The 25,881-nt window shown below is 48.2% G+C and overlaps 1 protein-coding gene across 1 annotated transcript in view; it reads left to right on the forward strand.

Annotated features, from left to right (window-relative positions):
* The first annotated feature begins 15,604 nt into the window (after window positions 1–15,604).
* Clic4 (chloride intracellular channel 4) overlaps window positions 15,605–25,881 on the forward strand; it is a 59,747-nt gene continuing 49,470 nt past the window's right edge. Inside the window, exon 1 of the mRNA XM_005353057.3 lies at window positions 15,605–15,842. Within this exon, the coding sequence (XP_005353114.1) occupies window positions 15,771–15,842 (72 nt within the window). The 5' untranslated portion in view covers window positions 15,605–15,770. The remainder of the gene's footprint in view (window positions 15,843–25,881) is intronic.

A 25,881-nucleotide genomic window follows, 5' to 3' on the forward strand; every position in this document is an offset into this window, starting at 1 on the left:
GAACTCACAGAGATCCGCCTGCCTCTGCCTCCCGAGTGCTGGGATTAAAGGCATGCGCCACCATCGCCTGGCTCAATTGTATTTCAATAAATAAAAAGCTTGCTTGAAGATCTGAGAATAAAACAGCCTCACTGGTCAGCCCTATAGACCAGGTAATGGTAACACACACCTTTAATCCCAGTAACCACACTAGTTGCCATAGAAACCGGGCAGTGCATGCCTATAAGACGGGAGGAGACAGTTCTCAAACATAGTCTCAATTTTAGATTCCTGGAGGCAGGATCACCATTTTTGGACTAAGGTCAAGGTAACAGCCAATGGCTGGCTGCTTTGCTTTTCAGATCTGCATGCTGAACTCCAATTTTTTTCACTTTGTTTTTATTAATTATGCATCAGTTTTGTTTTGAGACAACATCTTACTATGTGGCCCTGTCCAACCTGGAACTCATTCTGTAGACCAGGCTGGCCTCGAACTCACAGGGATCTGCCTGCCTCTTTCTCCCGAGTGCTGGGGCTAAAGGCGTGTACCACCATACCTTGACAAGACCCTGTTTTTTTTAAGATGGAAAAGACATGCAGTCAGGAGGGAAAGCTATTGGACCTCAACTGGAGGGCCAGTTCTTCTCTCCCCCTGAACCCCAAAATGTTTCTGATCATTGAAGTGATTTCAAACCAATACAAAAGTTGCAAGATTCATACAATGAACTCTAAAATACCCTTTGCTGAAGTCACCCCCCACTTTTTTGGTCACATTTTCTCCATATACTAAAGGTATGATTATAGCTACATGAATAAGTATCTAGCTGGATGTGATGGCTCACACCTGTACTTTAGCATGTGGGAGGATGAGGCAGGAAGAATGCCACGCACTTGAGGCTAGCCTAGGCTACTTAGCAAGTTCAAGGCCAACCTGGAAACCGGGAGATTCTGTCTCAAAGCAACAATCATATATTTGTATTTTAGCTATCTACTGCAGGGCTGGTAAAATGGCTCGGTGGATAAAGGGGCTTGCTGCCAAGCCTGACGACCTGAGTTAGGTCTAGGACTCACATGCTAGACGGAGAGGATGTACACACACACACACACACACACACACTACATGTAGTTAAAGGCAAGAATTATGTCTTTAAATATTTTAAGGGACTGGACAAATGGCTCCGTGGTTAAGAGCACTGGCTGTTCTGTCAAAGGACCTGGGTTCCATTCCCAACATCCACATGTTGGCTCCCAACCATCTGTAACTCTAGTTCTAGGGGATCTGACTCTCTCCAGCCCTCTTCTGAACTTTGAGGGTACCATGCACACAGGTGATACACAGACTTACACATATACAAAACACACATATGCTGGGTAGTGGTGACATAAGCCTTTAATCCCAGCACTCAGGAGGCAGAGGCAGGAGAATCTCTATGAGTTTAAAGCCAGCCTGGTCTACAGATAGAGTTACATAGAGAAACCCTGTCATAGGAAAACAACAACAAACCATTCATACACATAAAGAATAAAATAAAAGAGGCAGAGGCAGGCAGATCTCTAAGTTCGAGGCCAGCCTGATCTACAGAGTAAGTTCCAGGACAGTCAGGGACACACAGAAAAACCCTATCTGGAAAAGCAGAACAAAAAACTGGCCTCAAACTCACAGAAATCCCCCTGCCTCTGCTTCCCTGAGTGCTGCGTCACCAACGCTCACTGGTTTGTTTTGTTTTGTTGGTTTTTCTTTTTTTTTTTTTTTTTTTTTTGGTTTTTCGAGACAGGGTTTCTCTGTGGCTTTGGAGCTTGTCCTGGCACTAGCTCTGTAGACCAGGTTGGTCTCGAACTCACAGAGATCCACCTGCCTCTGCCTCCCGAGTGCTGGGATTAAAGGCTGTGCCACCATCGCCCAGCTTTGTTGGTTTTTCTTAATTAAAAAAAAATTTTGTTTTGTTTTGGTTTTTCAAGACAAGGTTTCTCAGTAGCTTTGGAGCCTGTCCAGGAACTAGCTCTTGTAGACCAGGCTGGCCTTGAACTCACAAAGATCCACCTACCTCTGCCTCCCAAGTGCTGGGATTAAAGGCATGCGCCACCATCGCCCGGCATAAAAGAATATTTTTATGTATATAGGTGTTTTGCTTGCCTGTGTGTCTATGTACCACACGTGTGTGTGCAACATTCACATGACAGAAGCCAGAGAAGGGTGTCGGACTCCTTGGGACTGGCGTTACAGTTGTGAGCCACACTGTGGGAACTGGGAGCTGAACCTGGGAGCTCTGGCGAGTAGCCAGAGAGTAGCCTGAGCCTCTCTCCGGCCCTTTTTCTTCCTTCCTTCCTTCTTCCTTCCTTCCTTCCTTCCTTCCTTCCTTCCTTCCTTCCTTCCTTCCTTCTGAACTTCATTAGGGTTCTGAGCAGGTGCACGGCTGAGAGGTCATTTTTAGGAGCATGTGCTCTTTTCCAGGGTCTGCACAACTGAAGACAGTGTCTCTCTCCCCCAGCAACCACGAATTGCCTAGAGATCCTCAGGGAGGGGCGGGGCCTTATGAGTCTCTCATTCTTCCAAGACGTTCCCAAGGTGGTTCAAGGATTCACAGCTGCTTGTGAGTTCCCGCGTGCAACAGCTGTGTCAGGGCCAGAAGCCAGGGTTCCATTATACCCTGCCCCTTCCTCTGCTCCTCTCTGTGTTTCTTCCCCCATCTTGTTGTTTTGCTTGTTTTGAGACAGATGTCACAAGTCCCAGGCTGAGCATGAGAGACCTTGAATTTCCTGATCCTCCGGCTGCCTCCACAGTAGGCCTTGAACTTGCCACGTACCCTACCCGAATCTTCCGCTTCCGTCTCCCAACCACTGAGAGTATAATTATGCCACAGTGCATGGTTTATGCAGTACTGGGGATGGAATCCAGGACTTCACGCATGCTAGGCAAACACACTACCAAGTGAACTACATCCCCAGACTGTAATATCAATATCTCATTGATATCACACACACACTCACTCATACACACACTCACACTCTCTCTCTCTCTCTCTCACACACACACACACACACACACACACACGTCAGAGGGCAACTTTCGGGAGTCAGATATTAGATTTGGGAAATTTACCATTAAGCCAGTACTTTTATTTTTAGAGCTAGGATTTAGAGACAAAATGTTCACAATTAAAATAAGACAAAAATCCCCGAATTTTAACATTCAGATCCTGCCCCCATGGTGACTTGGCACATCTTACATAAACAGGCAGAGCCTAACTCCCAGTGACCCACAGGACTTGGCCCTAAATGGCCCAGAAGGACAAGTAAGTCCAGCTTTAAGTTTTACTGCTTAACAACACAGCCTGCCTATCCCCTCTGCCATAGACCCAGACAAGCGGCCTGTGAGATAAGACCAAACAGCCAACGCCCAGTTGCTAAAAGACTTCTACCCCTCCTTCCAGAAAGGGGTTGGAGGTAGAGAACTTTCTCCTCCAACCTCCTGTCTTTTCCATCAATTCCTTTACATCCTACACGTCACTGGCCTGTCGCCATCCTGCCACCATCCACACACATCTCACTTGGAAGCCCAGGCATTGAATTTACCAATGCCCGGGCTCTGCCCCACTGTATGTCACCACACGGGCCTTTTCCCCATCACCCCTGCTACCAGATCTCAGTAGCCACTCACTGTGCAGTCTGAGGCAGCCTCGAGCACCCAGCAATCCCCCTGCATCAGCCTCCCAAGTGCTGGGATTATAGATATGAGCCACTACACCCGGATCTTTACTCTGCTTTTGCTGTTTTTACTTCTCTCTCCCCACTTGTTTTGTTAGTTGGGCTTGTCGTTTGTTGGTTTGTGTTTGAGACAGATTGACTGGGCAGCCCAGGCTGGCCTTGAACTCATGACCTTTCTGAGAACTGGGCTCACGGACGTTACACCACCACGCCAGGCAAATTTCCTTTAGCTTACATCAGCAACTCTGGAACTTTAGAAGACACAGATGAGTTATTTTACAGACCATTCCTGCAGCGGGGTGCGTCTTTCTTCTCAGGCTCACACTGGGCTCTGACCTCCCTCCGGGCTGGAATGTTGCAAGAGTGTGACCCTGTGTGGCTCAGTCATTTCCAGAAGTGCCCGGTGTCTGTGGCCTGGAGAGGCTGATGTTAGATCTGGTCACCTGCTTAGGCTTTCCCACTCCGTAAGGTAGAATTTTCCCTCAGTAGTAGTCTGCAGGGACACTTCCAGGTCACATAAATAACCCCTTCCTACTGGATCTTGCGGGGTCACTTCTGATCAGCAGGAAAAGCTGTGAGAAGCCATCCCGATTAGCAACACTCAGGGCTGTGGTGCTGGGACACGCTCTCCTTGGTCCCAGAAATGGTCCCAGCAGCCGGAGGGCATGGGTTGGCTCACCCTAAGAAAGGAATCCTTCCAGGACCACGCCCCCAAACACAGAGGCCAGAAACAGACGGCAACAGCAGATAAGGGCAGGGGGTTCGCTTGTCAGGACCTGACGGTGTCTGGGAGAGATCAGCTGAGACAAGGGGCTCATCCTTCTGCCACAGGCTGTTCCTGGCGCATTGTGGGACCAGGCCGGGCAGAGGCAGCAGTACACGGTGTTCTGCAGGAAGACAGGCAGGCGGGCTCCAAATACGGACTTTCAATAGGAAGCTAGGCTCCAGGAGTGCCGACGCCTCACACAGGAAGCAAACCAAACATCTCAACCCAGCTTCCCAAGTATCACACAAACTGCCAGGGAGAAAGGGAGGCTGGGGCTGTCGGGGGGAATGGGGCGCAGCTGGGACATCAGACCCGCACAGCCGCTTCTGGTTCGCGCATTGCAGGGGCTCTGCCGGCTGCTGGTATCCCAGCGCGCACCTCAGCACTGGAAAGCGCCTTTATTTCTTAGGAAGTGAAGGGCCCTTGTCATCTGGAAAAGGATACATTTGCCGCAGAGTTTCAAATGGCTCCATGCCCCTTCTGCTTGCAAAGCTGAGATGTGAGGAGCCGATTGTTCAAGTTTCAAAGGACCAAATAAATAAGCCGGTAAATGAACCGTGAACCACCAAAGAGCCTTGAGCCACCAAGGGGAAGAAGACTGTTCTCAGTCAAACCAAACTTTCTGAGGAGGAAGGGCTGGCCTACTCGGCTCTGGTGTTGCTTAGAAGCAGCTGAGAAGTTGACTGCCCGGGGGACTCTCCCAGGGCAACGCTGGCTGGCTGGCCCCGCACCTTTCAGAATGGGAAATGGTCACTTTCATCAGAGCCAGGGCCACCAGCTCTGCGGTGAGGACCATTTCTCTATGTTGAAGGTCAGGTTTAGACTCTGAGTTGAAAGGATAACTGGCAAGGCAGCCATCTGGGAGACTCCTGGCCACCCCGTTGCTGCGCACATGGTAGCTGATGGTGGTGGTGCGTGTGTGTGTGTGTGTGTGTGTGTGTGCGCGCACGCGCGCACATGCACGGGCGCAGTGGGCTGTGAAATGTGCCACCTGAAGTCAGAGCAGACTTGAGTTTGAATACCACCCCCCTTACCAGCTGTTACGTAATGCATTTCCATTAAGTCTCCACCTCTCCCTGTGATGGGAGCAAAATGGCTGTCGAGGACCAGCTTCGACAAAGATACCGCTTGTCCATGAGTCCCTGTGCTCCTACCCTGCGAAGCGGTATACTTGCTGGAACTGGACCCCGACATGTGACACTCAGCCTGGATAGAGAAATGGAACCAGACAGTCTTGTGTGAATTCCTCCTAGACCGATGAACACACGCCTACTCTCACCAACCACAGACCAAAGAAACAATTCACACCCGAGTCTGGTTTAGTGTGGCAGTGAATTCAGCTAGGGTTCCTTACAGGTAGATGCGTGGTGGCTGGTGACTTCTACACACTAAAGAAAAGGCCTCTTACTCTCCCCAGACACAGCCAGCTGTCCACAGAACCTCAGGAGGGACAGGGTCTTGGGAACCTCTCGCCCCCGTAACCTTTAACTGCTTCTGCTTCTGTCCACATAGGTTCTCAGGGATGGATAACTCTCCCAGAGCTCCTACCATCAGCCATGGTCACCATCTCTAAATCCTGGGGTCTGGGCTTCAGGAGCCTCTCCCCTAGCAATGGTTAGCTCTGTCTGTCTGTCTGTCTGTCTGTCTGTCTGTCTTTCTCTGTGTATGTGTGTGTGGCCCATGGCTCCCCTAGGAACAGCTAACTGTCTACAGATCTTCAGGGAGGGACCGGGCTTCCGAACCACTCCCACCTGGAGAGTTTGACTGGGCCAGTCTTTGCAAGAGTTGTCCCAGCTGCTGAGAACTCAAGGCGAAGCCGGGCGATGGTGGCGCACGCCTTTAATCCCAGCACTCGGGAGGCAGAGGCAGGCGGATCTCTGTGAGTTCGAGACCAGCCTGGTCTACAGAGCTAGTTCCAGGACAGGCTCCAAAGCTGCAGAGAAACTCTGTCTCGAAAAACCAAAAAAAAAAAAAAAAAAGAACTCAAGGACTCATGGCGAGGGCCTTGTGGTGCCTAGAGGACACACAGGGTTCGCAGCAGATGGCACACTGCGATGCACACAAAAGGCACATACTGCTCCGTAACCCTCTAGTGACAGCAGCGAGGGCTCTAATAATAACGGTGATGGTGATGATGAAGATGAAGATGGAGCCTTGAGTAGGAAGCTGAGCCAGTGTGGGCTTAAGGTAGAGATGGGGACCAACCGATGAGCATAGGTGGCTAGCATGTCCTCGTCCAGATAGTCAATCCTGTCACTGCCCACCCATTTTCACAAACCTTCAATAGAATTTTAAAGACTTGCCGGGCGATGGTGGCGCACGCCTTTAATCCCAGCACTTGGGAGGCAGAGGCAGGCGGATCTCTGTGAGTGAGTTCGAGACCAGCCTGGTCTTACAGAGCTAGTGCCAGGACAGGCTCCAAAGCCACAGAGAAACCCTGTCTCGAAAAAACCAAAAAAAAAAAAAATTTTAAATACTTTCATTATAGTGGGGTGTATGTGTGTGTGTGTGTACGTGTGTGTTCACGCCCTGTCCATAGCACCTATATGGACATCAAAAGACAACTTTTGTTTTGAGATAGGATATTGCTATGTAGCTTAGGTTGGCCTTGAACTCATCATATAGCCAAGGCTAGCCTTGAACTCCTTATAATCCTGGGTTTCCAGTTTCTTAAGTGTTAAGATTACAGGCTTGCACCACCACACCCAGATCAAACTGGCTTTTATGACAGAGTTACCATCAAGGTGACTCGTTAATCTATTAATCCTGGATGGATTAATCCATTCCTCCAGGCAGAGTCTTCTAGACTAATTATTTCTCTAGCCAGCGAGATGGTGCAGGTAAAGTGCTTACTGGTGAACCTGATGTTGAGTTCAATCCTGTGACCTACACAATGAATGAACAGTATTGATCTTCAAAAGTAGCTGTCTGGGGGCTGGAACAATGGCTCAGTGGTTAAGATCACTGGCTACTCTTCCAGAGGACCTGGCTTTGATTCCTAGCATCACGTGGAAACTCACAACCATATAAAACCGCTGTCCCAGGGATCTGATGCCCTCTTCAGGCCTCTGTGGGTACTGCTTGCACATGGTGCACAGACATATGTACAGACAAAACACCCATACACATTCTCTTTTTTTTTTAAGATTTTACTTATTATGTACACAGTGTTCTGCCTCCATGTATGCTTGCAGGCCAGAAGAGGTCACCAGATCTCATTGTAGATGGTTGTGGGAATTGAACTTAGGACCTCTGGAAGAGCAGTCAGCGTTTTTAACCTCTGAGCCATCTCTCTAGCCCACATATAACATTTCTTGAAAATACAGATTTCTTTATTTCTTATTCTATAAGGCCAGGCTGACCTTGAACTCACAGAGATCCACCTGCCTCCGCACCCCCTCAAAGCTGGGATTAAGGGTGTGCACTGACCATCTCAGCTACAAGAGTGCTTTTAAACCCTCTTCTTTCTTCTTCACAGCCCACTGATTTAATGTTCTCACATGCATGAACACCAGGATACCTGTGATTCTCTCCTTCCACCACGTGGGTATCAGGAACTGAAACTCAGGCCATCCAAAAGCACCTTTGCTTGCTGAGCCGCATGTCTGGGGATTTCCCTCTTAGCCCTCACTGCTGTTTCCTGGCTTGGACATTTTGATTTGGGGATTTGTCTATTTAAGTCTTTTCAAGAGCCACGATGCTCTCCGGGGCTTGACATGTAGTAGCTCCTCAATAAAAATCAGTGACTAGCCAGGCGCGGTGATGGCATGTGCCTTTTAATCCTAGTGCAAGGGAGGCAGAGGCAAGTGGATCTTGGTGAGTTCGAGGCCAGCCTGGTCTACAAAGTGAGTTCCAGGACAGTCAGAGCAGTAACATAGAGAAACCCTGTCTCGAAAAGCCAAAAACAAACAAATAAAACAAAATCAAACCAAAAATCAGCGGCTTGAGTGAATAAAGAGCCACAATTAGACCACATAGACTTACTGTATCTGCCAGTGTGCACGCAGGAGGCCCTCCTGATGGAAGAGAGAGCCGTGATCCTTGAACACAGAACACTGACCTTATTTGGGTGGAAGGGCATCCAGGATTCAGCTGCAGTCTAGGGCTGCAAAGGGGTGGGGGAGGAAGTGCTTCCTCTCTCCAGAGCTGCAGACAGAGCTAATAGCCTCCCTAGGAACCCAATCCAATTAAGGGTCTGGCTTCAAGTCAACTTGGGTTCCCTTCCTGGCTGGAACAGCTTCCAAGTGGCAAAATGAAACCTGTGACTTTCCCAAGACAGCCAGTCTCTGGGCCGCAGAGCTGAAAGGGGCGGGTGGGGAGTAGGGTTTCTGCTCCCAGGGGAACAGGGTACAGGATTTGGGTGGCCTCAGGGGAGAACAGAACAGGATGGCTGTTAGCAATGACAAGGAGCTTAAAGCAGGCCCAGGGGTCAGGTCGTTCCCTGCTTCCCTCTACCTGGTGATAGGGAAGAGAGCCAAATGACGAGAGGAGGAAGAGCCTGCCTGAGGCCACAGTGCCTCCGGAAGAACTGGAAAGACAAGGGCCCCTGACCGGACTCAACTACTCACTCTGAAGCCATTAGCAACTGTTTGTTTGTTTGCTTTGTTTTTTTTTTCTTTTAAAGATTTATTTTATTTTAAGATGGGTGTGGTAGCGCATGCTTTTAATCCCAGCCCTTGGGAGACAGAGGCAGGTGGATCTCTGTGAGTTCTGGACCAGTCTGGTCTACAGAGTGAGTTCCAGGACAGCTGGGGACAGTTACACTGAGAAACCCTGTCTCGAAAAACAAACAAATGAAAAAAAAAAGACTGTTGTTTTAAGCCAAACTGGGCATGGTACCAGTGCCTAGCTCCGGTTCTATGGCATCTAGCTCTCCACTTAGATCTATAGCTTCTTCCCTCTTCCCACATTCCTCCCGCCCTTCCTTCCTTCCTCTTTCCCCACTCCCTCCTTCTCTTCTTCATTTCCCGTACAGGGAGCGTCCCAGGTAGTCCAGGCTAGCCTGGAATCCCACCTGTACAGAGGATGACCTGGGACTTGCAATCTTTCTGTTTCTACCCCCACTGTTGGGATTACCAGTGCATGCTAGCATGCTTGATTTTATGTGGTGCCAGGGATGGCACTGTGGCCTTGGCGCCTGCAAGGCAAGCCCTCTACCAGCTGAGGTGCATCCCTACCTTTCTTCATTACATTTTTTTTTTTTTGTTTTTCTAGACAGGGTTTCTCTGTGGCTTTGGAGCCTGTCCTGGAACTAGCTCTGTAGACCAGGCTGGTCTCGAATTCATTACATTTTTTAAAAAATCTTTTTTATTAATTTCTTTTATGTATGTTAGTGTTTTGTACTACACACACACACACACACACACACACACACATCTGGTGCTTACAGAGGTGAGAGAGGGCACAGGAGTCCATGGAACTGGAGTTATACAGTTGTGAGTTGTGAGCCTCCATGTGGGTGTTGAGAACTGAACCAGGTTCTCTTGAAGAGTAACAAACGCCCTTAACTGTTGAGCCAACTCCCCAACCTTTTTCTTCTTCTTCTTTTTTTCTCCTTGGAGACACGGTTTCTTTGTGCGTCTTTGGCTGTCCAGGAACTTATTCTGTAGACCAGGCTGGCCTTTAGTTGCAGAGATCTGCTTGCCTCTGCCTTTTGACTGTTTTTCGACTGTTGGGATCAAATGGTGGGTTTTTTTTGTTGTTGTTGTTGTTTGCTTGTTTTTGTTTTTTGTGTTCTTGTTTAGACCAGCACTTTGCTATGTGGCTCTGGCTAGCTAGAGAAGCTAACCTAGAACTTTTTCTTTGTTTTGTATTTTTGATATGTTTTTTTTCTTTTTTTTTTTTTTTTTTTTTTTTGAGACAGGGTTACCTGCCTCTGACTTACAAGTGCTAGAATTAAAGGTGTGTGCCTCTGTTGTCCACTCGGTTTGGTACGGCATTTATTTATTTATTTACTTAGAGAAACACGTCTCATGTAGCAGTAGCTGATCTTAACCCCTAAGCCATCTATCCATCACCCCCCCCCCCCGCTTCTTTCCACTTTTATGTGGGTTCTGGGATTCAAGCTCAGGTTGCCAGTTTTAAGAGACAAGTGCCGCCGGGCGATGGTGGCGCACGCCTTTAATCCCAGCACTCGGGGGGCAGAGGCAGGTGGATCTCTATGAGTTTGAGACCAGCCTGGTCTACAGAGCTAGTTCCAGGACAGGCTCCAAAGCCACAGAGAAACCCTGTCTCGAAAAACCAAAAAAAAAAAAAAGAGACAAGTGCCTTTATGGCTGAGCCATCTCACTGGCCCCTCCCCTTGTTTTTTAAACACAGGGTCTCACTAGATGGCCTGGACTGGCTCAGGCTTGCAGCTGATTTCCTGCCTTAGTCTCTAAGCACTAGGATTCAGGCATGAGGATCCAAAGCCTCCGGGTGGGTAGGCCATATGCCCAGGTACTTGAAGGTACTGTAGTCTGGTGGGTATTGTGGAGCTGTCTCCTGCAGGCTTGGTGTGACCATGGTCATCATGGAACCGAGCAGCTGTGGTGACCCGCAGAAGACCTTGGCCTGTCGTCATAGCAACAGAAGAAACAAGCCTCTACACCAGACACCTAAGCCTAAGGTATTGGGGCTATTGACATTCCCCCTTGGAGAAGGGAGATCAGGGGACCCTCCCCTGGGATTCCGATCACCACTCCCTCCTGCCCTGGCTTTGTGGTCTTAGAAATGCCGAGGCTCCTGTGGGCTGCAGACTTGGGTTGGACGTCGTGACAGCAGCTGCTCATGAGTCAATCTTGCTTCTGTCGGTATCCAGGGAAACTCAGTAACTCACCAAGGTGGACTTGACAGACTCTTTCTTTGCTCTGTCTCCTCCCTCTCTATTCGAAGTGAATAGATGTTTAAGTCTCCCCAGGGAAGTCACCCAACCACAGGGCTCTGTCATTCTGTGTACACTCTTATCAATGAGCCAGGGACACTCAGGAATGTAGTCGTCACCAAAACCCAACAAACCTCTTCCACAGAAGTGTGTGCGCTGCTGGGGAGGCAACCTATGAGCTGTAGTTGTGTCCTTTCTGTTTCTGTGACAGATGACGAGACCAAAAGTCACTTAGGGGAGGAAAGGATTTATTTAGCCTAAGTTTTCAGGTCACAGTCCTTCCCTGAGGGAAGTCAGGGCAGGGACTTGAAGCAGAAGTCTGAAGGACTCCGCTTGCTGTCTGACACTCCCTTAGACTCGCTCAAGTGAGCACACTTAGCCGGCTGAGTTTTCTTACACAGCCCAGGACCACCTGCAGAGAGATGACTCCGCCCACAGTGGCCTGACTCTTTAGTACCAGTTAATAATCAGAGGAATCCCTCACAGATGTGCCCACAGGCCAATCTGATCTAGGCAACTCTGCAACTGAGACTGACCTCTCAGAGGAGTCTAGGATGTGTCAAGTTAAAGTCACCTAGGAACATATGCTATACACACATGCACACACTATACACATACACATACACACAAGCTATATACCCATATACAGTATACACACTATACACACATATGCATACACACAGTATTTACACACATACATGCTACACACACAGTATATACACATGCAGTATACACACACTACACACATATGCATACACATACACAGTATACACACAGTATATACACATGCAGTATACACACACTACACACATATGCATACACATACACAGTATACACACAGTATATACACACGCAGCATATACACACAAACACTACACACATACGCACACACTATACACACACACACATTTACATGTACATGTTCTGAAGAGGAAGAAACCCGGATGGGAGCTGGTAGGGCCTAGAATGCACAGGTGGTACCTAGCGATACTTTTAAGGAGTTACTATTTGAACAAAGAGCTGAGTTACTATTTGAGTGGAGGACTTCTGGGAATTCTGGCAGACAATGGGTTCAGAGATAGATGAGAGCAAGTACAAAGGCCCTGGGGCAGCAGTACACTTACTTGTCCAAGGCCTAGAAAGGAGGCAGGTGGGGCTGGGGTGGGGCACACAGGGAGAGTGGAGGGGGATGAAGTCAGAGGGGTGTGTACGGAGAACACACCTCCACCCATCTTCAAAATTTGTGTGTTATAAAAACAAACCAGAGCACTGGGCATACTAGAGTCTTGCCTCTTAAAGCTGGAAGCAAGGTACTATGGGGACCTCCCGGCAGAAACACTCCTCCTCTTTCCCGATCTGTGCTCCCAGGCTCGTGGAAACAGGGACCCCAAGACAGAATTGTGACCAGGTTCCCAGGCTCGGGTTCCAGGACTGAGCCAGGGCCTGAGGGTGTTCAGGTGGACAGGGCCAGTCCGGGGATCACACTGCCTTAGGACTTGGAGGACAGTGTCACAGGCCTCCTCCCACTTAAGATTTGTATTTAAGCAAAGAAGCCGTTAAGCCTCGCCGCTGTTTCCAGCATGGGTCTCTGTGCTGGGGTGCCATGGGCCCGCATGGGGCCATGAGTGAGCAGTTCAGAGACCCAAACTGACTTGGATAAACCCTAAACGGGACCCAGTGGATTCATGTGTGACTTTGGGCCAGTCTGGGGTCTTTTAGGCTGTGCTGGATCATTTCAGGTATGCCTGTGTTTTGAACATTTGGGATCATGACGGAACGGGTAGACTGCAAGAAAACTTGAATCTGTTCACAGTTCTGTGAAAAATTAACAAGAGGCCCAGCTCAGAGTCCAACCATCACTTTGTTTCTGGTTCAAGTTCTGGCCCATAGGGCAGCCTGCTATCATTTCTTACTTTTCACAGACTAGCTGGTCACTGAGTTGAACATGATGCTGGCCTCACCTGCGGGGGTGGACAGAATGCCAGAGCCCCCCATGAGGTATCAGCTCCCCCTAACTACACAAGGCAGTAGCCAGCACCACCCTCTCTCTTGTCTAGATACTGAAAGGAAGTCTTTTTTTTTTTTTTAAGACAGAATCTCGCTGGGCGGTGGTGGCGGCGCACTCACGCCTTTAATCCCAGCACTTGCACTTGGGAGGCAGAGGCAGACAGTTCTCTGTGAGTTCGAGGCCAGCCTGGTCTACAAGAGCTACTTCCAGGACAGGCTCCAAAAGCTACAAAGAAACCCTGTTTCGAAAAACCAAAAAAAAAAAAAAAAAAAAAAAAAAGGAAGAAAGAAAGAAAGAAAGGAAGAAAGAAAGAAGACCAGGCTGGCTTCAAACTCATTATATAAACTGAGGATGACCCTAAACTCTTAATCTTCTTCTGGAGTGCAGGGATGACAGGCATCACACTCAGCTTATGCAGTACTGGGAACTGAACTCAGGGCTTTGAGTGTACTAGGCTGACAGTCTACCAATTGACTCTATTAAAAATTCAGTAGGGAGGCAGAGGCAGGCAGATCTTTGAGTTTAAGGACAACCTGGTCTACAGAGCGAGTTCCAGGAGAGCAGGGACTACACAGAGAAAGAAACCCTGTCTCAAAGAACGAACAAACAAAAAACACTTATTTCTGGCTGCTGTGCTAGAAGTTGGGAGGTGGAGGTTAATTCCTGCACTCAGGAGGCGGAGGCAGAGGCACAGGCAGGAGGATCTCTGTAAGTTCAAGACCAGCCACGTTTACAGAGTGAGTTCTAGGACAGCCAGGGCTGTTACCCAGAGAAAGCCTGTCTTGAAAAACAAAACAAAAGGTTGTATGTGTGTCATGGCACTCACTCATGTAGAAGTCAGAGGACAAATTTATTGAGCTGGTTTTCTCTTTCTGCCTTTAGGTGGGTTCCCCAACATCAGATCCAGGCTATCAGTCTTGCAAAGCGAATGTTTTTACTTGTTGAATCAACTTACTGTCCTTATTCTATTTTTCTGTTTTTTTTTGGGGGGGGGGGTCAGTCTTGTAATAGATCCGAACTGTCCTCAAGCCCTCCACCCTCCTGCCTGAGCCTAGCCATGCACGTGTCCCTAAATCAGGCCAAGGAGGTTTAGGGCATTTAAGTTCACTGTCAAACTGTGAACAGTTGCACTTCAGAGAATTGCTGGAGCTGACTGTTGGGGCACAGCATGCCTTTCAGAGAACCTAGTAACTGGCATTGGATTGAATGAGGATAAAGTTGCAGGATGCATCGTATTTTCACACATTCCAATTTGTAGAAGCTTTCTGATCCACACCAGGCCGTATCCGCCCCCACCCCTAATCTGGCCTTTTTAATCAACTCACTCATTACCCCAACCTGGGAGGTACACAGAATGACTAGATCAAGGAAAGCCAGAAGGCATATTTTCCTGAGGTAGCATTTACCCCAGGCAATCCACAGCCCACCACGTGTCTCTCAGGTCTCTGCCCTCAGGGTCTAGAGTACTCTGGCCCCTGTGCTCTGAGGGCGTCACTCAGGTGGCTCTAAGGCGCAGAACACTAAAGTTCTCCAGATGAACTAAGGAAAGGAATCGGTCTAGGCGGTGCAAAGAGCATGGATAGCGATTTAGGAGTCTGGCGCTGCCCCAGGCACCGGGGCTGTAGTGGAGCGGAATCCTGTCGCATCGTTTCCGTCTAACTCGGAGCAGAGGACACAGCACGGCTTTATACGAGTTTTTGAGTATCTTAACATTTAATAGAGAAGCATCCCGAGAGGATGTCCGCAGTCAGAAGAAGAAGAAAAAAAAGTATTTCTTAAGGACATGGAAACTTTCGCAAAAGTTTTCCAGGAAAAGGCGGCCGCACCTAACTGAAGGAGCCGGGGAAGCCGCCGCGCCGGGAACGGGCGGGGATGACGATGAGTCCTGCGGCGGCAGCGGGGGAGAGGGCGCGAGGCGGGACGCCGCATGAGGTCACCTGGCACCCAACCAGCAGCAGCTGCGGGGGACGCGGCCGCGCCGCGGAGGGAGGCGGTGTCAGGCTCCGGCTCCGGGGACCTTACCCTCCCGCCCCCTTAGGGGGTGTGGCTCAGGCCCCGCCCCGCCCATCCGCGCTGCCTGGCCTAGGCCACGCCCTGCTGTACTCCGGGCTCCCCAGTGGTCCGTCGGGGAAGCCAAACCGCTCTCCCCCGCCTTCCTCGCCCGAGGCCACGCCCCTCACGGCCTGTCCCGCCCATTTCCCCCGCAGAGTCCGAGGCGCCGGGCCGCTGCCCCGCCCACACCACGCCCAGCGGGTCCCGCCCAGCGGTTTGAAGTAGCTGGGACCGCAACCCCCTCCGAGTCGCGCGCGAGGCGTGAGGCGGTGCTGAGGATCTGTGGCCGCGGGCGGGCAGCTTGACGTCGGGACTGTCCAGCGAGCGAGCGAGAGAGCCACAGCAGCCCCGGAGCCACAGCCAACAGCCGCAGTCCGCGGAGCCCAGCTCAGCCGGCCATGGCGCTGTCGATGCCCCTGAACGGGTTGAAGGAGGAGGACAAAGAGCCCCTCATCGAGCTCTTCGTCAAGGTGAGCGCTCGCCGTCCCGGGGTGGCCCGTGTCTCCTCCTTCGCCCCGAGGCGCCCCCACGCGGCGTCCCCGCGGCCCGAGGCAGAGCCGTGCCTCCCGCGCCCCTTCCCATTGTCTCGGCCCCGCGCCTTCCCGCCACGCAGCGCAGCGGGACCTAGGCGGAACCCGCGGGTGAGCGGGCGGGCGCGGCTATCGAGAGCCGACTCCGCAGGGCCGGACGCCTCCGCTGCGCCGCGTGGGTCCTGTCACCCTCCTCGCCCTGTCCGGCCCCACCCCGCCTCGGGCCACCCGGCTGATCGCTCACCCAACTTACTCCAGCGCTGGCGCTCCGCCTGTGTGAAACTGAAACTTTAATTTCTATGCAATGTTAAATAAAATACCGGGGAAAACCGGGAGCGGGGCTGGGTGGCGCACGCCTTAAACCCAGCAACAGGGAAGGCGGAGCCAAGAAGAGTGGGCTTTCAGAGCCAGCCTTGGCTGCTTACCGAGCTCAGGGCAAGCCTGGGATACGTGGGACCCTTCAACTCTGTCCTTCTCTCCCACGGGGAAAGTGAGATCTTTTTTTCCCCTTTAATGCGGACGTGGTGATTAAGCTATGACCCAGCAGCTGAGGTTTAAGGAGTGCCTCGAGATCGAGTCCAGCCAGGGATACTAATGGGAGACTGATACCTCCCCAAAACCCCAGACAACAGGAAAAAAGAGAAGAGGAGAGAAGAGCAAAAACGAAAAGAAGGGTGGATGCCCCAGGGCTTCCGGAGAAGACGGAGATTCCCGACTTGGGTTTTCCTGTCCGGTATTTTACCACCATCTGGTTTTCTTGTTTCTCAAGAGCGGCGCGGTTCCACATGATGCAACCTTTTGGCTACCCGCGTTGGTGTTGTCACCTCGGCTAGCGCTTTTGATTCGAAAGAAATATTGATTGCCAGAAAGAATTCTTAGCTCCCTCGGGCTTTCAAAGGTTCATTTCTCTCGCCCCCTTCAGTTTTTAAATCCTGGAACTGCCTAATTCGACTGTATCCGCGCCCCTCCCTTTTGGAGAAAAAAGTTAGAAACGTCTGTCTTCCTCGGCTTTCCTGAACCGCCTTTGAAATCCTGAGATTCGGTCAGCCACTAGATAGCCAGGCTTATGCCGAACCAGGCAACACATTAGAAATTCAGCAGGGATCCAGTGCGAGTCTGCCCCTCTTAGTTTTAATTTGAAAGAGCGGAAATTATTGAAGGATGGGTTCCAGAGATGGAAGGCAGAAATCTGCAGGGTGGTAACAATGTCTGTCTTGCTAGTTTTCTTTCGGTTGCCAGTTTTAGAAACCGTGTTGGTCTAGAGCAGTTGTTCTCAATCTGTGGGTCGCGACCCGGCTGTCCAACGTCGGAAAACACGTATTTACGTTATGTTTCAGAACAGTAGCAAAATTACAGTTATGAAGTAGCGACGAAAATACCTTTATGGCTGGGAGTCGCCACAATATGAGGAACTGTAATAAAGTGTCGCAGCCTTAGGAAGGTTGAGAACCACTGGTCTAGAGACTTGAAAGCGAAAGGCATAGGACTCCCCAAATCTTTGGCTCTGTGACTGGAGGCGACAGACATGATTTAACTTTGAGGCGTGTAGGAAGGAATCTGAAGTTGAGAAAGGGAAGAGGGGAGTGGGAAACAGCATGGAGAAGGGAAAAGGCTAGACCAGAGATCCGGCCATAACGAATTTTCCGTTTCTCATCTGCCCTGTTTTTCTGAGGTGGAATCTTATCTGTATCCTAGGCTGTTTTAGAACTCAAGTAGTCTAGGCTGCTTCAGCTTGCTGGGATTACAGCTATGAAACATCATACCCAGCAGGAAGGAGTTTTGATAAACTAAACAACCTCCAAAGTGTATGTGTTCATCTGAAGAACAGTGCTTATTGGTAAAACCTGAATTCAGCTCAGAATTATAAACAACCCCAGCAACTCCCCCCACACCTTTTTTTTTTTTTTTTTTTTTTTTTTTTTTTTTGAGACACGGTTTCTCAGCGTCATACTCCTGGCTGTCCTGGAGCTTGTTCTGTAGACCAGGCTGACCTCAGACTCACAGAGATCTGCTGATTCTGCCTCCCTAGTGCTGGGATTAAAGGTGTGCGCCACCACCACCCGGCAAGCCTGGTCCTTTAATCCCAGCATTTGGGAGGCAGAGGCAGCCTGGTCTACATAATGAGTGCCACATTAGCCAGGGCTATGCAGGGAGACCCAGTTCGAAAATCAACAGGAACAAACATAACAATTAGAACCATGCATGAATACTATAATTTCTAGCTTCTACTCAGTGTGGTTCTGGAGTTTTTTTGTTTTTTTATTTTTTGTTTGTTTTTTTTAGTTTTTTAATTCAGGATTTCTGTGTGTATCTCTGGTCACTCTGTAGACCAGGCTAGCCTCAAACTCACAGAAATCCACCTGTCTCTGCCTCCCTGAGTGCTGGGATTAAAGGTGTGTACCATCATTGCCCTGCCTATGTTCTGGAGGTCTTAGGCAATATAATACCACAAGAAAAATGTTTAAAAATTAGGAAGGGATTGGAGATTTAGCTCAGTGGTAGAACACTTGGCCTAGCATGGCCAAGGCTCTGTGTGCAGTTTTCAGCAACACACACACACACACACACACCCTTAGGAAGGACGTGATGGATGCCCAATGTCCCGCTCACTGCTGATTTAGTACTTCCAAGAGGAGATGGGTGGGGTGCGCGTTCCCAGACTTGAGTCACTTGTGTGCCCCTTCCCAGTGTTGCGCAGTTGTGGCGTGAACCATTGACTTCACAGGTCTCTCTGGGCTTTGAAGCCAAAGGTTGGTCTTAGACTTCTTTACTCACTGACAGGGCTATCCTGGGCAATTTGTTTTCTCCCAAGCTTCATGTTTTTCATCTGTGAAATGGCTTTTACTCTTCTTCTACGCTTACTAAATATAGGCCACTTTTGTGCTGATACAGACCTGGTTAGTTGTTTGGAAGGAGGAAAAAAGGGAAAAGTACAATGTGGTAAAGGGTGCTGATGTCTTCTCAACCTGTGTGTGAGAGAACGCAGTTGGGGAAATTCTCTTAAAAATACGGTTGTTTTGAAAGCAACGAGGGGCAGACACTGGTTGTCTATGGTGGTAGGCTAAACTGCATTCTACTCAGCCAGCTATCCTGAATTTATAGCATATGACTTCTTTTTTTGGACATAGATTCTCCCAGCCTGGCCTGAGTTTGCAGCCTGGCTTGAGTTAGCGCTGGCGCTCACACTGGCTTCAAACTCCCAGCAGGCTGCCTCAGCCGCACAGCGCTCCGTGTTTAGGCGTGAGTCACCACTATGTGACGGAAAGCTTTTTGTGTTAATAAAAACTGCGTTTTCCGGGTGATGGTGGTGCACACCTTCGATCCTAATGTCAGGAGGCAGAGGCAGGTGTATGTACTTCAGTGAGTTCGAGGCCAGCCTGGTCTACAGAGTGAGATCCAGGATAGCCAGGACTGTTATACAGAGAAACCCTGTCTCGGAAAACAAAAATATGGCAAACGTGTGTCTGTGTGTGGAGCAGCACACGTATGGAGGCCACTGGGCAGTTTGTAAGAGTTAATTCTAATTCTCCTCCTACCTGGTGGGTTCTGGAGCTTGAACTCAGGTTGCCAGGCTTGTGCAGGTTGCCCACGGAGTGGTTTGCCTGGTCTATATATTGTTCAGAGTGTCTAGCTGTTAAGCTACTCAGTGCTGGAAAGGAGACTGCTTCTTTCCCCTTCCAGGGCACTTAAAAAAACACGAGTTTAAACGTCATTCTTATCTTCAGGTGTATGTAAATGTCTGTGTGTGGGTGTATGTACATGTTTGTAGGGGCCCTCAGAAGAGGGTGTCAGATCACCCCCCCCCCCAGCTGGAGTTACAGGTGGTTGTGAGCTGTCAACAGGGATGCTGGGATTGAACTCCAGTCCTCTGCAGGAGCAGTGAGTGTTCTTAACCACTGAGCCCTCTCCAGATGATATGTTGGTGTTAGCATATGTCTTGTCTGTCCTTTGAAATTGGAAACAACTTTATTTTTCTCCCCGACCCCATTTTTGTTTCTTGGCCTTTCTTGTTTTGGACAGGTTTTTCCTTTGTATATCAGCTGTACTTGAGCTCCCTATGCAGCCAGTCTGACGTCTAACTTGCAGCAGTTCTGCCTCAGCTTCCTGAGTGCTGACATTACAGGCATGCAGTACCCTACTCTCCTTGAAAACTTATTTCTTAGATCCTGATGTTCTGAGTCATGAGCCTTGATCCTTTGTCCTTCTTTGCCTAGCCTCTGCTTGCCAATAGCATGTGATTTTTATCTACTTAACTATTTTTCCTTCATAATTTAGTACTTCTGATCTTTTCACGTATCTGTCATTATTTTCCACCAATATTTCTTTTTGGCTATATTCATAATTAGGGTCCAAGATTTCTGTCCAGGGAAAGGTAAATATTAACTCAGGAACCACAAATGAAAGGAGTAGAGAAATGGTTACTGACCTGCATACCTAGTATCTTGTGCTTTTCGCTTATTTATATTTATTTGAGACAGGGACTTACTATGGGCGCCAGTCCGTAGGAAGACTGTTCATCCTGGCTGCCCAGCTCACTTAGATCCGAAATAATCATACAGAAACTGTATTAATTAAATCACTGCTTGGCCTATTAGCTCTAGCTTCTTATTGACTAACTCTTACATCTTAATTTAACCCATCTCCATTAATCTGTGCATCACTACGAGGTCATGGCCTACCAGCAAAGTTTCAGCACGGTCTACCTCTGGCAGTGGCTTCATGGCGTCTTTCTCTGACTCTGCCTTCCTCCTCCCAGCATTCAGTTCCATCTTACCCGCCTACCTAAGTTCTGCCCTATCAACAGGCCAAGGCAGTTTCTTTATTCATTAATGGTAATCCCAGCACACAGAGGGCGCTCCCACATCACAGCCCAGGCTACCCTTGAATTTGTGGTGGTTTTCTTGCCTCAACCTCCTGAGTACCGAGGTTACAAGCAGGAGGAGAGTAATCAGGAGTTTGCATTTTTGTTTTGTTTGTAAAAGCCCAACTTATCTTGACACTACTGTTTCCCCCTCTCGCTGGTTGTATCTGTATGAAGTGATGCATTTCTGAGCCCCAATGCACCACGCCTCTGCCGTGGGGGTCCCCACACCCCACATTGGGCACCAGATGTTACTGGAAAGTGGAGTGAGGATGCTAGTCAAAGAATCCCAAGCTAACTCCAAAAGATTTTAATTATATTTCTTTATTATAAGGGGCAAACTCACGGAACAGGAATGAGAAGTCCAACCTCAGATGTGTAATGCGGGAACCAGAGATAGAGCCATGGGCTGGCAGCTGGTGGTTTTTCTCTAGGTACCCAAAAGGTCACGCCCTAGCCTGGTCCAGCCTCTTAAAGGTTATTGGCTGAAGGAGGCTCCCCGTCACCTTCCTAGTTCCATTCTGGAAGGAAGGTGTGGATGGATCCTGCTGCCATCTGAGTGGGAGTTTGTTTCCTTTCAAGGGCAGACTTCAACACTTTCCAACAACAGATGAAATACATTTCTACAGAAAGTGGTGCCGAGATGGAACAGCTGAGCTCAGATTCATTGTGAAGACAGTGTTCCCTTTTCTAACTGGTCCGTTCATCCCGGGCTTCTGGAGAGGAACAGAAGGACTTGGAAATAGTGCAAACTGTGAGGTCAATGGAAACTCTGTCCTTTTTACCTTTTTACCAAGGCTGTGTCTGTGGACCTAAAGCAGACTACTTTTGGCAAATGCCAAGTGATGATTTTGGTTAAATATAAAATTTGAAAGGAACTCAGAATAAGAGAGAGGAGGTATTGAAGCCAAGGGGACTGAACACAGGGATGCCTAATGCCGTAGTGACAGGCAAGGGGCAGTCAGGTTGTCCTGGAAGGATGCCCAAGGGGGGGGGCGGTGCTTAGAAGCCAGTAGAGGAATGGTGAGGGTGAGCAAGACTTTCCCTGCCCTGCTTCCCCAGAACCGAGCCCCGTGTTTCCTGAGAAGGAAGGGAATGAGTGAGTCTCTGGGAAGTGAGTTAGGCAGGATGGGAAGCGTGATTAAGACATGAGTTAAGATTTTTGATCAAGTAGAACAAAAAGCTTGGATAGACTTGCTCAGCCAAAGGCTGGTACAGAGAATGGTAGTGAGCTTCTGATGGAAAATGACATCTGGGTTGTGATTACAAACTACTGGAGTGTGATTTAACTGAGATCTACGTTTAGTTCAGGGCCTGCATTTGTGAAGGTCTTAGGAGCTTTTACTTCTGTTGCCTTTGATGAGACTTGGCTCTCCAGACCTCAGTGGTCAGTCCCAAGTGTCACTGGGAAGAATATCAATTAGCTTTTTGTTTCACTTCAGTTTTGGTGGTAAGGGATGGAACTCAGGGCTTTGTATGCTAGGCAAACACACTACCGCTACCATGCCCCAGCCCCTTAAAATTTTAAATTAATTAATTTGAGGCATGATCCCAAAAAGTAGCCTTAGCTGACTTTGAATTCTCAATATAGACCAGGTTGGCCTTGAACTTGCAGACACCTCCCTTTAAGTGCTGAAATTAAAGGCAAGTGTCCTCACTCCTGGCTTCTTTTTTAAATACTTATTTTATGTGTATGGGTGTTTTGCCTGTAATATATTACTTGTGTGTGTTCCTCATGTTCAAGGAGCTGAAGAAGCTGTTAGGTTTCTGGAACTGGAGCTACAGATGGTGGTGAGCTGCACTGTGGGTGCTGCTGGGAACTGAACTCAGGTCCTATGCTAGGACAGCACAAGGACCACCTCCCGAGTTCATTCCTAGCACTTAACCACTGAGCATCTCTGTAACCCCAGGTCTGAACCCTTTTTTTTTTTTTTTTTTTTTGTCTTTCAATTTTCTTTTTTTTTTGTCTTTCAAGACATTGTTTCTCTGTATAGCTTGTCCTGGAACTTGCTCTATAGACCAGGCTGGCCTCGAACTCAGAGATCTGCCTCCCTCAGTCTCTGGAGTTCTGGGATTAAAGGCGTGCACCACCACGCCTGGCTGCAATTAGCATTATTTAATATTTCCCTCATTAAAATCTAAAACCATAATGATGTATTAGATTAATTATAAACTCATGAAAGTCACAGCCTAATGTAGATAAATAAGACTATATTTAAAATAAGAGCATTTAAATTTGAGTGTTGTTTAAACAATAGCAATATTGGAACTGGGGCCAGATATGGACCCCAGAGTACACCACAGAGTCTTATTTTTCTACTACTGGTGGTTTTTTTGTTTCCTTTTTTTTTTTTTTTTTTTTGGTTTTTCGAGACAGGGTTTCTCTGTGTCTTTGGAGCCTGTCCTGGCTGTCCTGGAGCTAGCTCGGTAGACCAGGCTGGTCTTGAACTCACGGAGATCCGCCTGCCTCTGCCTCCCGAGTGCTGGGATTAAAGGCGTGCGCCACCACCGCCTGGCCCTTTTTGTGAATTTAAAAGGCAGCTCTAAACTAGAAGCCAAATAGTCTCCATGTTTTTGTTATTGGTGTGTTTATGTGATGAAGTTATTTCCACCTTTATGGGTGAACTAATTTTTAGGAAGAACATTTAATTCTCATTGTAACAGAGCTGTAAAACTGTCAATCACCTGGTGTAGCACAAACACTGAATTTAACCAGCTCCAAGCATGGCTGTTTACTTGTGTGTGTGTGTGTGTGTGTGAGAAAAATAAAAAAATCGAACAAACACTGAAGATTTAAAACTGCACAGTTAGATGGAGCCCAGGGGAGGGACTTGTGAGGATTTGCCAGTGTTCTGTGTGTTCGAACCAAACCAGTTCCTTTGTTTTTGAAGGTAGGGACCAGGTGGTAGATTATTCAAGTGAGCAGTCATTAAAGCTAACGAGGAATCAAACTAGGTGTTTGTGCCATTTAGGAATGCTGGGAGAGCGGGCCTCTGAAATCTGACTACACACACTAATTGGAAAAAAAAGAAGGTGGTTGCATAATAAATTAAAGAAAGAAAGAAAAGGTTGTAGCCGGATGTGGTGGCACATGCCTTTAATCCCAGCACTTGGGAGGCAGAGGCAGGCAATCTCGGTGATTTGAGGCCAGCCTGGTCTACAAAGTGAGTTCCAGGACAGTCTCCAAAGCTACAGAGAAACCCTTGTCTTGAAAAAAAAAATCCAAAAAATAAAAAACAAAAAGCAAAAATGTAAGCTTATGCTGGGTGTACCCTGTTGTATGGCTTGGCCAGAAGAGAGTATGTTTTAGTGAATACGGAAGTCCAAAATGTTGCCCTAAGGATGGTTAGTACATTTTCAAGTGTCCATTAAGTCTGGTAAAGGTCTCCTCAATCTCCGGCTGTCGGTAAAACAGGTCTTACTTGTACCTCGCAGTTGGTAGGGCTCTTAATTGTAAATATGCCCTACTCCTTTTCCAAAACTTGTACAAATGAATCCTCGAGAAGTTTTGTGTAATGTTTAGTCTTCCTATGAGAGCGGGAGACCTAACATGTATTAAGCCTGCCCTGGAACTTGCTCTGTAGATCAGGCTGGCCTCGAACTCACAGAGATCCGCCTGCCTCTGCTTTCTGAATGCTGGGATTAAAGGTGTATACCACCTGGCTATTTAGGCTTTATAAAAGAAACCTAGATGGTGTCCAAATCTGGCTTCCTATAAACATGTGCCCTGTCTGGTTGTTTCTAGAAGGAAGGAAAAGGGTTTTTGTTGTTGTTGTTGTTTGTTTAAGATGGACTCTGTACATCCCTTGTGTTTTTGACCTTACTGTGTAGATCATGGTGACCTCCAACTCAGAGACCCAGTTACCTCTGCTTCCACTGGGATTAAAGGAATGCAGAACGACACCTACCCTCAGAAAGCAAGGTTTTACATTTGTGAAACCAACTAACCGAGCTATCAAAGGGCACTGCTAATTCTAGAATTGTTCAAATAGGTGTTGATGGAATGGTCTTAAGGTAGGAGCTCCTTTTGTGCTCTTTGGAGAAATCTGTATAGCAGGCTTTCTTAGGCCTCCAGCTCCCATAGCATGGCACAGAGACTTATTATTAATTATGAATGCGTGGTCTTGTTATAACTTAATTTAACCTGTTTCTTTTCATCTGTTTTGCTTGGGGTTTTTTTTACCTTTCTTTCATTCTGTTTGTCTTACTTTCCTGCTTCCTCTGTGTCTATCTGGCTGGGCACTGGCAGGCTGGTCCCTAGTGGACTGGCTAATGGCTGGCTGGCTTCCCTTTTCTCTCTGCCCTCCAGCCCATCCTTTCTCACTACTGCCTAGCTATTGGCTGTTCAGCTCTTTATTAAACCAATCAGATGCCTTAGGCAGGCAAGGTAAAACAGCAGCACATCTTTACATAGTTAAACAAATGTAACATAAACAAATACAACACACCTTTACATACTTAAACAAATGCAAGATAAACAAATACAACACACCTTTACATAGTTAAACAAGTGCAAACCATCTTTACATAGTTACAGTTATTCTGCAACAGAAATGGAACACATCTTTACATGGTTAAACAAATATTCTGTTCCAAAATAAATCTGTTGTAAAAATTGAAGCTGTTTTTCAGAATTAACTTCTCCCTTCTGTGTGTGTGGACTGGGAGGTGGTGAGATAGATAGTCTTTGCCTAGGAGCTGTTGAGTCCCTGTAACTACTGAAGCAAGAAGCAGTTGAGACGATAAACACAGGTCTTTTCTCGTCAAGGAGCTTGCAGTGTAGCTGGATGGTGGGTAGGTGAGCCATGGTCGACAGCAGGCAGATGCTCAGCACAATCTTCTTACTGCCATATATGGTGACTTCCTGTTCCGTTCAGCCTGCAGAAATCCAGCTGAAGCTGGGAATAGGAGTTCATGCCTGGAACCCTGCACACTTGAAGCTGAGACAGGAGGATTATCACACATTCCAGGCTAACTTGGATTATACAGTGTAAGATTCTCAAAAAATAAAAAAAATATATAAGTAAATAAAAATGAGCTGAGTGTGGTGATACAAACCTATAGCTCCAGCACTGGAGGAGGCTGAAACACAAGGTCTCTTAGTTCAAGGCCAAAGAT

The sequence above is a fragment of the Microtus ochrogaster genome, chromosome 10, assembly GCF_000317375.1.
Source record: "Microtus ochrogaster isolate Prairie Vole_2 chromosome 10, MicOch1.0, whole genome shotgun sequence".
NCBI lineage: Eukaryota > Metazoa > Chordata > Mammalia > Rodentia > Cricetidae > Microtus > Microtus ochrogaster.